At 43.4% G+C, this 12,980-nt stretch overlaps 2 protein-coding genes and 1 long non-coding RNA gene across 4 annotated transcripts in view; 2 read left to right on the forward strand and 1 right to left on the reverse strand.

Moving 5' to 3' along the window:
* The window catches only part of lhfpl5b (LHFPL tetraspan subfamily member 5b), a 47,602-nt gene extending 42,062 nt beyond the window's left edge, over positions 1 to 5,540 (reverse strand). The window contains exon 1 of the mRNA XM_080899788.1: positions 5,221 to 5,540. The gene's annotated coding sequence lies outside the window, so the exon portion shown is untranslated. The remainder of the gene's footprint in view (positions 1 to 5,220) is intronic.
* The window catches only part of cpne5a (copine Va), an 83,000-nt gene that overhangs the window by 11,437 nt on the left and 58,583 nt on the right, over positions 1 to 12,980 (forward strand). For both annotated transcript variants that reach the window (XM_080899774.1, XM_080899775.1), the window contains exons 2-3: positions 883 to 923; positions 2,816 to 2,862. In XM_080899774.1, coding sequence (XP_080755900.1) covers positions 883 to 923; positions 2,816 to 2,862 — 88 coding nt within the window. The remainder of the gene's footprint in view (positions 1 to 882; positions 924 to 2,815; positions 2,863 to 12,980) is intronic.
* Positions 6,496 to 8,481, forward strand: LOC308407865. The gene is made up of 2 exons (XR_013973736.1): positions 6,496 to 7,193; positions 7,924 to 8,481. It is a non-coding gene; the product is annotated as an uncharacterized lncRNA (long non-coding RNA).

The raw sequence follows: 12,980 nt of genomic DNA on the forward strand, positions 1-12,980 counted from the left end.
AAAAATGCCTGCTCTCCAGGGCTTTTTTTTATAGGAATGGGTGCAGGCACAATTGTGAAGGGGAAGATGAACAGGATTTCTAAAACGAGACAAAAAGAAGCAAATTATTGTGAAACTTGATTATCTTATTTTAATAATCTTTGAAAGTTAAATCTGTGATTGAGTGTACAATTAAATACATTACCCAGCCATAAATATGCCTAGTTTGAACTGTTTATCTGTTTCTTGAGCTTTTTTTTTTATGCCACTTGTTTTTTTGCATCATTTTTAGATTTACAGTTATCTACTAAACTTACACGAATAAAAGAAATCTGACATTTAATGTATGCTATTCTATCTTCAGGTGTTTTAAAAAAATGTTGTTGTTTAATACTCACATTTCTGCATTTTTTTTATTTAAGGATTACATATTCTTAAAAGGATTTGCAGTTTCTGAGCGCACTGTAGAGGCAGGCTGCTTTTATAGGTAGTGTCCATACTTTGAAAGGCACCTCTGCCTGTTACCACTGTCTCTTTCCACTGCACTTTATTGTACTCACATGGAAATGATATCCCACGGGGCGTTGTGGTTTGTGTGAAGTTGAGTATGGTTGTTGAATTACCGTGCAATTATGTTGTAGCTCTTTGCATATGGCATTCAGTGATTTCACAGCATGAAAGAAGAAGCATTTGTGTATTGTGTACAGCTGTTGCCCTGCAGTCTTAACTCATTCACTGCCAGCCATTGGCAGTGAATGAGTTAAACCCATTGACTCATTCACTGCCACTGACGGCTATAGACGTCAATGGCAGTGAATGAGTTAAACGGAAATTGCATATACACACACACATGCAGGACTCTGTTTTCACATTTTGATGTGCAACTCTTTTCTTCTCTTACAGGAATCTGTTGGACCGAGACACTTTCTCCAAATCTGACCCTTGTAAGTTCTCAGCTTTTACGATGATAATTGCAGCTCAGATTTTCCTGCGGGAGATTTTGCTCAGAATATGGTTCGCTGACACCTCGTCTCCATTTACAAAGCTTCACTTTTTATTTTTGCTGAGCTTAACTTTGATTCAGTTTACTGCGCTGTTTCAAAGTGTTCCTTCAATAACTGCATATCATTTGCACAATAATGTGACAACCTTTCCTTGCTGAGAGCTAAAGTACCTTAATGCATGCAGGGTGTAAACGCCAGCCTTTGAATACAAATGGCTATTCACCATCTACACTGCAGACTTCTCCCACAATTCCACCCAGTGCTTCCTGCAGAAGTTCTCTGATGACTCTGCAATAGTCGGCCTCATCACTGATGGGGACGACAAGGAGTACAGAGGACTGACTCAAGACTTTGTGGACTGGTGCCAGCTGAACTACCTCCAGATCAACGCCAGTAAAACCAAGGATCTGGTGGTAGACTTCCGCAGGCACAAGCATTCTCCACTGCAACCACTGAACATCCAGGGTATGGACATTGAGGCTGTGGACAGCTACAGGTACCTTGGTGTTCATCTGAACAACAGACTGGACTGGACTCATAACTCAGACGCCCTCTACAGGAAAGGGCAGAGCAGGCTGTACCTGCTGCGGAGACTCAGGTCGTTTGGGGTGGAGGGCCCACTCCTGAAGACCTTCTATGACTCTGTGGTGGCTTCTGCTATCTTTTATGGTGTGGTCTGCTGGGGCGGCAGCATCTCTGCTGGGGACAGGAAGAGACTGAACAGGGTGATCCGAAGGGCCAGCTCTGTTCTAGGATGCCCTCTGGACCCAGTGGAGGTGGTGAGTGACAGGAGAACGGCGGCTAAGCTGTCATCCCTGATGGACAACATCTCCCACCCCATGCAGCAGACTGTGACAGCACTGAGCAGCTCCTTCAGTGGGAGACTGCGGCACCCACGGTGTGGGACGGAGAGATTTCGCAGGTCTTTCCTCCCCACTGCTGTCAGACTCCACAACAAAGACTTTAACTGAACAAACACACACATCCACACATGTGCAATAACACTAAGTGCAATAATCTTTTCTGGCATCGTTGTATTTTTACTCAGTTGTATATAGCATTCGTATTCTATTTTTATCTTATTGTATATTTTTATTCTATTTTATTCTACTGTATATAGTATATTATTTTATTCTATTCTGTACAGCTGTGTACTGTATTTATTCTTATTGTATTCTAATTTTTGCCTCATAACTTTTGCACTGTCCACTTCCTGCTGTGACAAAACAAATTTCCCACGTGTGGGACTAATAAAGGTTATCTTATCTTATCTATCTTTTGGTGAGACACATGGGGAAACGCCATAAAGGCATTTTCTTTGATACTCCCTGCAGGATAGAGAATGGAGGGGGAGACATTTAACATAATAGGGAGGAGGTAAAAGCCCTTTGTGTAAATAAGCTACTGGGAAAATAGCGCTGACACCCTGTTTTGTATTCGCCTGAAGCTGAACCTCGGTATATATGACAGGTCATGTGGTATTCACCCGCCCCAGCTTCATTTAAAGTCGCCAGATCTAATGGGAATCAGGAGAATCCCACAATGAAGAAATTGTGTTTTGATTGCATGGGTGTCGCTGTGTTCAGGGGCTCTCTATCTTGATTTTCTTTTTTGATTGTGGACAGCATACCTAGAACCATCAAGCTTGGCAGTTCATTATGTTGTCAGGGCGTGGCAAGATAATTAATCATGAATGTCAGCAAAGAAGGAACAAAACAAACATAATTTGAAGAGGCAGGATTCTTGATTGAGATTGTTTGGTGACGTATTCTTCTGTTTTGCATTTTTCCTCTCTCTTCGCTGCTATCTCATCCTTCTTCATCACTTCTCAGTGGTTGTGTTGTACACCCAGGGCGTAGAGACCAAACAGTGGAGAGAGGTAAGCGACCACGCCGTTTCCCTGTCAACACAGCTCAGTCAGTCCGTCTCTTTTCCGTGACATCTTACTCTGTTTATCCCGCTTATCCCCTCCCCACCCTCCTCTGTCTCAAGGTAAATGCTGTGAGTGCCAATCACTTGCAATTGACTGACCTTGTAAATGCTGGTGCTCTGGTCAGCACTGTGTTAGCTGTGACTGATTAAGGTGGCAGCTACATGTATCATTAAAGATTTTCCTCTGTGTCGCTGTCCCCTCTGGCTTCCCCTCTGATCAAAGCAGACAGAGGTTGCAGTAAGACATTAGGCCCGTCTGGAATTGTTATGTGACACTGTAATCACAAATTAAAGGCATACACTGAAACTGCAACTTAAATTAAATCAATTCTTATTATTTTGATCTAAGGCAGTCGAACTAGTCTCTTTGCTTACACATTGAAATCGATTGGGATTGAACGGTGAGTGGTGTGACTTCAGATTTAAAATGGGAAAGATTTGATACCCCAATAAAAACAAAACATATAGTTTTGTTGAGTTTTTGCTTCCAAAAAGGCAAAAATGTGTTTCAGTTGTACCGCACAGATTGATAACTTGGATTTCAGGATTCACTGGACAAATTAGTAGCTAAACAGTTAAAGTATCACCAAATTTTACTCTTTATTTCATAGAATATAACGGTATAAGCAGCAATGATCTCAGTTTGACTGTCAAACCTAAAGAATAATCTATACCTGTAGCCACTCTGCTTAGCTGCTGTGTGAACCTCAGTATAAATGGCTTTACACTCCACCATTTTTACCTTGCTCTTTTTTAGCTTAGAGAAACTACAAAGAAGAGATGTGAAATGAGTTCAGAGAAAAGGTCAAATGTTTATTTGAATCACAAATTACATCTTTTCACAAGTAGATTGGGAAATGCTCCATCAGCTCTCCATAGTTTGATTATATTGTCTAAAAGTAAAAACAAAAACTGAACTGAGAACAGAGGTAACACAAGCAGACCCAGAAAGATTACCAGCAGATTGGATAATATGAGTAAAATATGAGTACCACAAAGAACAGGTGAGAAATAACACGAGAAACCACCTCAGGGATCAACAAGAATTACCAGAAACAGTGTGGCAAACAGGCCATTTGAAAAAGCACTGTGGGCAAGGAGACAGGGTGATAAACCACCAAAAGCTCTTCCACTGCTCCAAAGCATACCATCGGCCTTTTTTAATAATATTTTTCACTGTATGAATGGCTCGTCCAGGATCATAACCATAAAGCACCTCCACAGGTGCCACGGACAAAATAAATGTAGCATTAGTAAGAATTAGCCATTTGCAGGGTGAAAGATGGAGGAAATTTTCACTACATTCGAAACAGAAAATTGTCGATTCTATGCCCAAGTAGTCCTGTTCACTCGTTTTTTTTACATTCAGGATATGAACTCAAAGAATTCTAAGAAATTACTGGTGGATCGCTAGAAAAATGGTGATGAGATGGCGCATTGCTCCAGACATTTCCTCCACAGAGACATTGACGTTGGTGTTGCATTTTGAAGGAGGGGAAGTCGATATACAAGGTCGTAAAAGAAGTACAAACCTGGGCTCTACGCAGTGGCTGATCACAGTTTGAAGTGGATGTGAATGTCAGATTGTTGATCTCCAAAAGTGACAGATAATGTGTGACACAGACACCCCTTATCTGACCTCAGAGTGGTGCTGGCTTAGGGCGCTTCTGATGGTAGCAGACCATCTGACATGCAGTTTGGACAGATCATAAAGGAAGGCAGAGGAAGGCACTCACATCACTTAGTGATGACAACAACATTATCATCCTTCTGGCAGACAAGGGTCGGTGCACAGTATTGCTAAACCAGAAAGACTATCATGAGAAGATTTTGTCACTACTTAGTGATGAAAATACTTACGAGCCCCTAAAACGAGACCCAGGAAGTGGCTACAGGAAGAGGGTGATAGACTGTCTGAAGCAGTTAGAACAAGACAAGGCTATTGACCGGACCTCATACCACAGGCTGTACCCAGGGGAGTCTACACCAAGTCTGTATGGTTTACCGAAAATACATAAACAGGGTGCACCTTTAAGACCGATCGTCTGCATGATCAACTCGGTAACCTATGTAGCAGTCCCCCGGACCAAGGAAGAAATAGAGAGAGCCTCGACGGGTGCAGTAATTTTTACTTTGAGATTCATTCAGAATCTAACAGTGCGCCAGGTGCGCCAATGCACCGTGAAAACTAAACAGAAACACAAAATACATTTTCTTAGACGCTTATTACAAATATGAACTCAAATAAAGCAGAAAATACAACAAAATATCAATTAAGCAAAGAAATACAACTTAAAACATGTACCTCGCTCCGCATTCCAAGGGCTGCAAATTGTTCGTTTCGCTAGAGTCCGGTATCACGCTGCTTCACGCTTCATTGAGAGCTGCCTACTGGGAAATGTGCGCCACAAAACCGGTCTGAGCTGGAAGTGCAGCTTGCCGCTAACTAAACAACAGAGCCCTCTACTGGACACTACGCGTAGCTGTTCAGGCTTAGATCAATAAACAAAACTGGACCTTTACAACCTATAACATCTCCAAGTTTCTGGCTTCGATCCTCAACCCGCTGGTGGGCAGCTCTGAACACCACAACCTTGGATTTTGTTGAGAAGGTGAGAGATGTCATTATGGAGGCATATGAAACCATGGTCTCGTACGACGTTACATCTCTCTTCACTTGCATCCCAGTCACGAAAGCGCTGGAGGTAGTCCGTAAGAGATTACAGGATGACACCAACCTCAGCAACAGGACCACTCTCAGCATCCACCAAGTGTGTTTGCTTTTGGAACTGTGTCTTCATTCCACCTACTTCACATACAAGGGTCAGTTCTACAGGCAGAAACATGGGTGTGCCGTGGGCTCCCCAGTTTCACCCATCGTGGCCAATTTGTACATGGAAGAAGTGGAAAAGAGGACTTTGCTGTCCTACCCTGGAACACCACCAAGCCATTGGTTCAGATATGTGGATGACACCTGGGTGAAAATCAAATCTCAGGACGTACTACATTTCACGGATCACATTAACTCGGTGGACCGACACATCAAATTCACCAGGGAGGATATGAAAAGTGGCAGGTTAGCCTTCTTAGACTGTGAGATTTCCATCAGGAATGGGGGACATCTAAAAGCTGACGTCTACCGTAAACCTACACATACGGATCAGTATCTAAGGTTTGACTCTCATCATCCACTGGAGCACAAACTGGGTGTCATCAGGACGCTACAACACAGAGCGAACACCATCCCCACTGACACAGCGGCCAGGGAGGCAGAAATTGTATTGGTATAGCGCTTTACTCAGGACCCCAAAGTGCTTTACACTACATTCAGTCATCCACCCATTCACACACACATTCACACACTGGTGACGGCAAGCTACATTGTAGCCACAGCTGCCCTGAGGCGCACTGACAGAGGTGAGGCTGCCGAACACTGGCGCCACCTAGTGTTAGGGTGCTGACCACCACCAGTAGGCAAACACGGGGTTAGTATCTTGACCGGGAGGATATTTGGCATAGGAGGCAGCCTGGGATCGAACCACTGACCTTCTGGTTAGTGGCTGACCTGCTCTGCCACCTGAGCTACACCCAGAAGAACAGCACATCAAGAAGGCCCTGAGTAAATGTGGTTATCCCAGCTGGACTTTTGTCAAAGCTGGAAAGGCACTTAAAGAAAGCTCCAGCCGATCCAGGAGAGAAGGACAACCGCTGCCCAAGCGAAAACCTGTAGTGATCCCATATGTGTCAGGAGTATCGGACCAGTTGAGACGCATTTTTTCTAAACACCAGGATGGGCGCGTGAAAAAAGCCCCAAACGCCCCTAACTTGACGCGTGCACATTCGCACCTCTACGCGTGTCCAAGAAAAATCCATCGCGCCCCAAAATATCATATTTTAACGCGCGTGAACCGGAAATGTGGGAGGGATGTGGGAGGAAGTTTTGCAAGACCGGTATCTTTGCAAGATGGCAGCTGTCGAGCTAGCGCTTGAAGAGAGAGTCTCCCTTCTCTATTTACTGTGGAGAGCAGAGTAGCGGCGTAAAGGACATCCTTGCCGTACCTGGGTCCATCAGGTCCTCCAGAGGCGTGAGCAGTTTGGTGAGTTTCACCACTTGCTCCAGGAGCTGCGCCTGGATGACGGCCGATTCCAGCGCTATCACCGTCATTCACTCGGCCAGTTTGAGGACCTGCTGTCCCGCGTCGGTCCCAGAATCGCCCGCCTAGACACCGACTACAGGCGCTCAATCCCACCTGCAGAGCGCCTGTCCGTCTGCGTGAGGTTAGTAAAAGTGTTTAATACGTAGTCCTTTATTGACACCTGTGCTAATATATGCTAAACCATCCATTTATACACTGCTAACATGGATGTGCTATGCTAACAGTGAATGCTCTCGGTGTTTACTGAAAGCAAACTGTAGCATTAGGACCACTGAGTTAACCTTGTAGTGATACTCACTCCTTTTTATTTAGACCTGGTTTAATTCTGGGATAGTTGAATATTTGTATATAATCCCTGCAGCTGTCAGACTCTATAGCAGGGGTCACAGCCTTTATTAAAACAGAGTTAGATAAAACTGTGAACAGTTTGATTCATCTCTAGTTACATGGTTCTATCTTGATAAGCTGTCTTATCACAGATTAATTTTTCAAAAATATTAATGATTTAAGCAAGGAAAGGGCTACATGTCAACATACAACTCTTTATTTCTATTAATGTCTTACTTCATTCCTACCTGATTGACATGTTTAGAAATTATGAGTGATTGGCTCACTGTAGTTGTGAAAGTTGCTACCAATCAAATTATGATATATTAAAGTTAAAACAAAACACAACTGTTTTAGATATTATCTAATATACATTTTGTAATTATCCTTATAATTACAAAATGTTTTATGTAAGATTTAAGTTTTGTGATTTAAATCTGACATCACCAAAGTATTTTGGAATTTGAATAATGTATTTTGTAACTGCAGTACACATAATACTGATTTTGAAAAATTTTGTCCAGGTTCCTTGTCACCGCGGACTGCTTCAGCACCAAGCGTTCAGTTACAGAGTCGGTGAGCCAGATCACCCCCCAGGCAGCGACGGCCATCTGGGACTGTCTAGTGGACGACTTCATGGCTGTGCCTTCACCTGGAGACTGGCGGTCCATCACAGAGGGACTCCAGGAGCGCTGGAACTTCCCTCTGTGCTGTGCAGCTCTGGATGGGAAGCACGTCCAGACAAAGGCACCCCATATATCATATAGGAGACACACACATTGATATACACTAAATATTTATTTCATTTCTTTTTTGTGGTGCCCAAATTTATGCACCTGCTTGATTTTGTTTAAATAATTATTGCACACTTTTTGTAAATCCAGTAAACTTCTTTTCACTTCTCAAATATCACTGTGTGTGTCTCCTGTATGATATATTTAACTGACATTTTTTTATTGTAACAACCAACGATTTATACAGGAAAATAATGTCTATTAACAAGGTTGCCCAAACTTCTGCATCCCACTGTATCAGTATATTTTGTCATTAGTATAATATGAAATAAATTCTACATGTGTCAAGTCGTGTGCCAACATTTGCTGTGTAGTAGAACTGAGACATTAGTCATTATAAAAATTTATTTGAAATAATATTAAAATTCTCACACAGAAATACATTAAACATAAATATATAAAATATAAGTATTTACAGAGAGACAGGAATAAAAAGGACCAGCTGCTCTCCAGAGCAGGAACCAGGCTAAGGAGGAAATGCTCCATTGGAGACTGGTGTGGCTCCAGCTCCACCACCGATGGACCGTCCTGGGACCCGTCCCTCATCTGCCTCGGAGCCGTCCTCCCCTGTGGGCCTGTAAAACAGCACAAAACACAAAGAAATGAGAAGGCTGCTACTAGATTTTAATTTCAACCTTGAAAAAAACAAACAAACCAAAAACAGGATATAATCAGATTGGTTGTAGATATTTAGTAAAGGTGATCACAGGCAATCCCACCGACTAAAAAGGTATCAGTGCTTGCTGTACATATCTGTGGGTGCAGCAGCAGGAGCTCAGGGACTGGGGAGCCAGGAGAAGCAACAGGGGATGCTCTGCTTCAGAATCAGTTGGTTCTATCAATACAGTATTAAATGTTAACAGGTTGAATATAATAATCATAGAGTAGACAGTGGTCCCTCATTTATTGCAGCAGGGGTTCTCAGAATAACTAGCCCCTGGCCACGCACTTTATACACTGTTTTCCACACACACACATGAACATTGGTCACAGTTCTCACAATTGATTCTCAAAGTGCAAACCTTTGTAGATTGCAAAACGTAAAAGTATTAATATGCCGCGGTTTGTCTTCATCTGCCTGCCACTTTCGTGCGCCTTTTTCCCTCGCGGTGCAGGTGTCTATTTCCGAATGAGGCTCATAGTTATGGGTGTTTTTGTGCTGTTTTTTCTATTGGACGTGATGGTTATCAAAACCAAACATGATAAATTTGGCAAGCGCAGGAGATTTGTCAATCAGGCTGCAGAATGCAATGCTGTCCGGTGCAAAAAAAAGAAAATGAAAATTAAGAAAAAAGAGGCAGTGACGGATGAACAGCGGGACCACTGTGTGCTGTTTATTAATAAACAATAAAATATATTCTTAAATGACAACATGCCTAAAAGCAGAACGGTATTTGTACGTCAGTGGGAAAATAGCGGTGGCTTGCTAGCTTTTGTGCGGCTTCCCCGGGTCAGTGAAAACTTTAGAGAAAACTTAAGAAAAATGAATGAACTTACCAGGTTGCCCGATCTCTTTACATATCTTCCTCCAAGCTCGGTCCTTTATATTCCTGTCTCGGTCCAGAAAGCAGCTGGTGTCGTACGGCTCCGGGTTGTTTGCTACGGCATTGATTAGCCTTCTTTCTATTGAAGAATAAAGGGCTTTGGCTGGATCTGCCCCTTTGAACTAGGTAACAGCCACGTCACCAGGCTCCTGATTGGTTGTCGCGGCGCGATTTGACGCTGGAGTTCAGATTTTTCCAACTCGAGCGGGGGACGCGAAACGCGTGTATGCACAAAATGCAACACATAAACTCACGCGCGTGGTTTTTTTTCGCGCGTGAGTGTAGCGCGTTTCAGGCGTTTCAGGCGTTTTCGCGACGCAAATCTGCTTCCGAATTTTCGCGGGAGCCGCAATCGCGGGTCAGCGCGCCTTTCCATTGACTTTACATGTAAGCCTGACGCTCTGCCTGCCTCTATCGCGTTCGGTGTGAACACACCGTTATACATCAGGGAAACCAAACAACCTGTGGCGAAGCGGATGGCACAACACAGAAGAGCTACCTCGTCAGGTCAGGACTCTGCAGTCTATTTACACCTACAGGCCAGTGGACACTCTTTCAATGATGAGGATGTTCACATCCTGGACAGGGAGGAACGCTGGTTTGAGGGCGGAGTCAAGGAGGCCATTTACGTGAAAAGGGAAAGACCATCTCTGAATCGAGGAGGGGGCCTAAGGGTACATCTTTCGCCATCTTACAATGCTGTGATTGCAGCCATTCCCCAACTCTCTGTGAATGGTACTCATGGCCATTGATCAGTGGTCTTTGATCAGTGGGTTTTGGTCAGTGGTTGTTGATCAATGGTCATGAGAATCTGCATAATTATGATTAAGGAACTGACCTCCCAGCCCATTGTTCCTTCAGTGGGCTGGTTTCAGTCATTATGCAAATTTCCTGTTTATAAGCTTGAAACCTGCAGTCAGCTGAGACTGAAGACGTCACTTGGATGAGTGACGAAACGTTTCTCCCACAAAACGCCACGTCCAGATGAACAGAATCAACTTTTGGAGATGCTCGTCATCTTCAGCTCTCTCCCTTCTCCCTTCCTTTTTTTGGTACTTCTATGCCGGAGTCTTAATGTTTCTTATGGTTGTGATCGATTGCCGGCCAACCCTTTGACTCTGGAAAAAAGGTTGACTTTCATTCAAAGCCAGCCATGTTGGAAGAATCAGGTCAGGACACAGTCCAAAGTTGCCTTTATAACACCTAAGTGATTTCTCGCTACTTGAAATACTCTTCGATTTAGGCAATGGTGCTGTCTGCACCGTGCATACACTTGTTTGCTGTGAATTCACTGGACAGCTACCTGCTCATGTTGCTGCTGTTGAACATCACACAGTTTTCATATTATGCTACAGGCACTTGCAATCTTATTGCCTTTGATACGGTTGCTTCGAACATGGAGACCTGGTCTGCGACTACTGCTGTCTTTAAGGTAGATTTGGTGCATCCAGAAGGCGATAAATACGGAGTTGGTCTGCTATGATTTTGTGATGAAGTTGGCAATCGCATGCAATCTTTTTGTGATAATACCAAGGTTACTCTGGTAAATCAGAAAAAAGCTACTTATTGCTGTCTGTTTAATATATTTTGCCCTTTATATACAAAGAAATTGACATTAAACAAAACCTCACAGATTTGAAACAGAGGTTTAGAAATTCCTCCACTAATAGTGACACAAGCACTCAGCAGCCTTGCTTTTATATACAAATATAACCAGAATACAGTTGAATTGAGTCTCTTATTGTAAAAAAACTTAAAGGTAGCCCTCATTGGCATGGACTGACACAGACTGATTGCAATGTGTTGGCAGTGTGTTTCCTAATGGCAAGGAGATCGACTTCCTGTTTTTACTCTACTGAGACTGAGCAGTTTGGGAGGAGAAGCAGACTGGAGACTATTTACTGTCAACAGACATGCATTGCAGATTTGCATTGCCAAGTGCATCTCAAAGAGAAGACGAAGAAGTCTAAGAAAGTTTTCTGCAGCCTTAACAACACTTGAGGTTGATGCTTGACAGTTTTTCCTCTTATGTCTCTGAACGAATGTCTGCCGGCCTTGACTCGCAGAAAAGCAAGTCTTTGTACTGGTATCAACGCAGTAATATTCTGTTCCTAAGCCAGAAAGTACTTTTAACATTTTATCATGCAAATATGGATGAGCATCAAGTGTTGCACTCATTCGTGATAAGTCTCCTACAGTTGTCACCTCGGGTTATAGTGCCCCACCTCGAGCGTACAAACTGTGGGTGCAGGCTGAATGCCTCTCCCTGAAGGAGATAGGCCTGTGTCTTCAGCTGCAGATGACAGCTGGCTTTGCGAGCAGCCGAGTCAAGCTGTGCAGAATTGATAAAGCGGAGTGCCTCTTTTGCCCCTCTGTCAGGTAATGTGTTTTTGTTCTCCTGGGAGTAAGTGTGGTTGGTAGCCAGTGTGCCACCAGCCATCTGTAATCCAATTACCCTTCTACGGGACAAGCTTCCCCATCAGCTGCTGATCATTCACACACCTCATCAACAGAAGAACATGAAAGCAGATGTTACACATGCATTGTGTTTTGCTTCCTAAGAAACCAGTGAGCTCTTAACTCACTTTTGGTCACAACATGAATCTGACAATCCATCATTTTCCTGCAGCATGACTTAAAGTCTTAATATCCAACTCCCTCATCAGTTATTACTCCAGGTGCATGACAGATTTTCCCCTGTCTCGCACTTTCACTTACCTGAGCAGCTGACATAGTACAACCTGCATAAATTCCTTTCAAACTCCTTGACGTTAATCTTTTTACCAAGATAAATCTTCTAACGTTAGGGCTCACAATTTATTTCAGTACAGGGTTACTTAAGGGAAAGAAGTCACACTGCCAGCACCCGGATATCCCTGCAGGAAGGGTCTTTTTTTTCTCTCTTGACAGTTAATTGTAGAGCTTTGCAACGTTGGCTTTACATGTTGGCCGTGTACTTGCCAAGGTGGAGATAATGTGTGGAGTGGGAGATCTGTTATTTCCTCGGGTGGCTTTTTTAGCTGCTCTGGTGCTGATTCTTCTTCCTTTGTTATGTTTGGCGTGGCACCAAAGTGAATATGCTATAGCCCTCCCGCTGCCACATACACCTTCTGTCATTAAAAATAGGCTGCTGTTCGCTCGTGACAGATTTCACCTTCTTTGCGTTTGCTGGAGCAGAGCTCTCACATTTTTTGACAGGAAAAGCAGGAGAGGAGGTAGTGACACACACACACACATGCACAC

Source organism: Rhamphochromis sp. 'chilingali', assembly GCF_963969265.1.
Source record: "Rhamphochromis sp. 'chilingali' genome assembly, chromosome: 12".
Taxonomy (NCBI): domain Eukaryota; kingdom Metazoa; phylum Chordata; class Actinopteri; order Cichliformes; family Cichlidae; genus Rhamphochromis; species Rhamphochromis sp. 'chilingali'.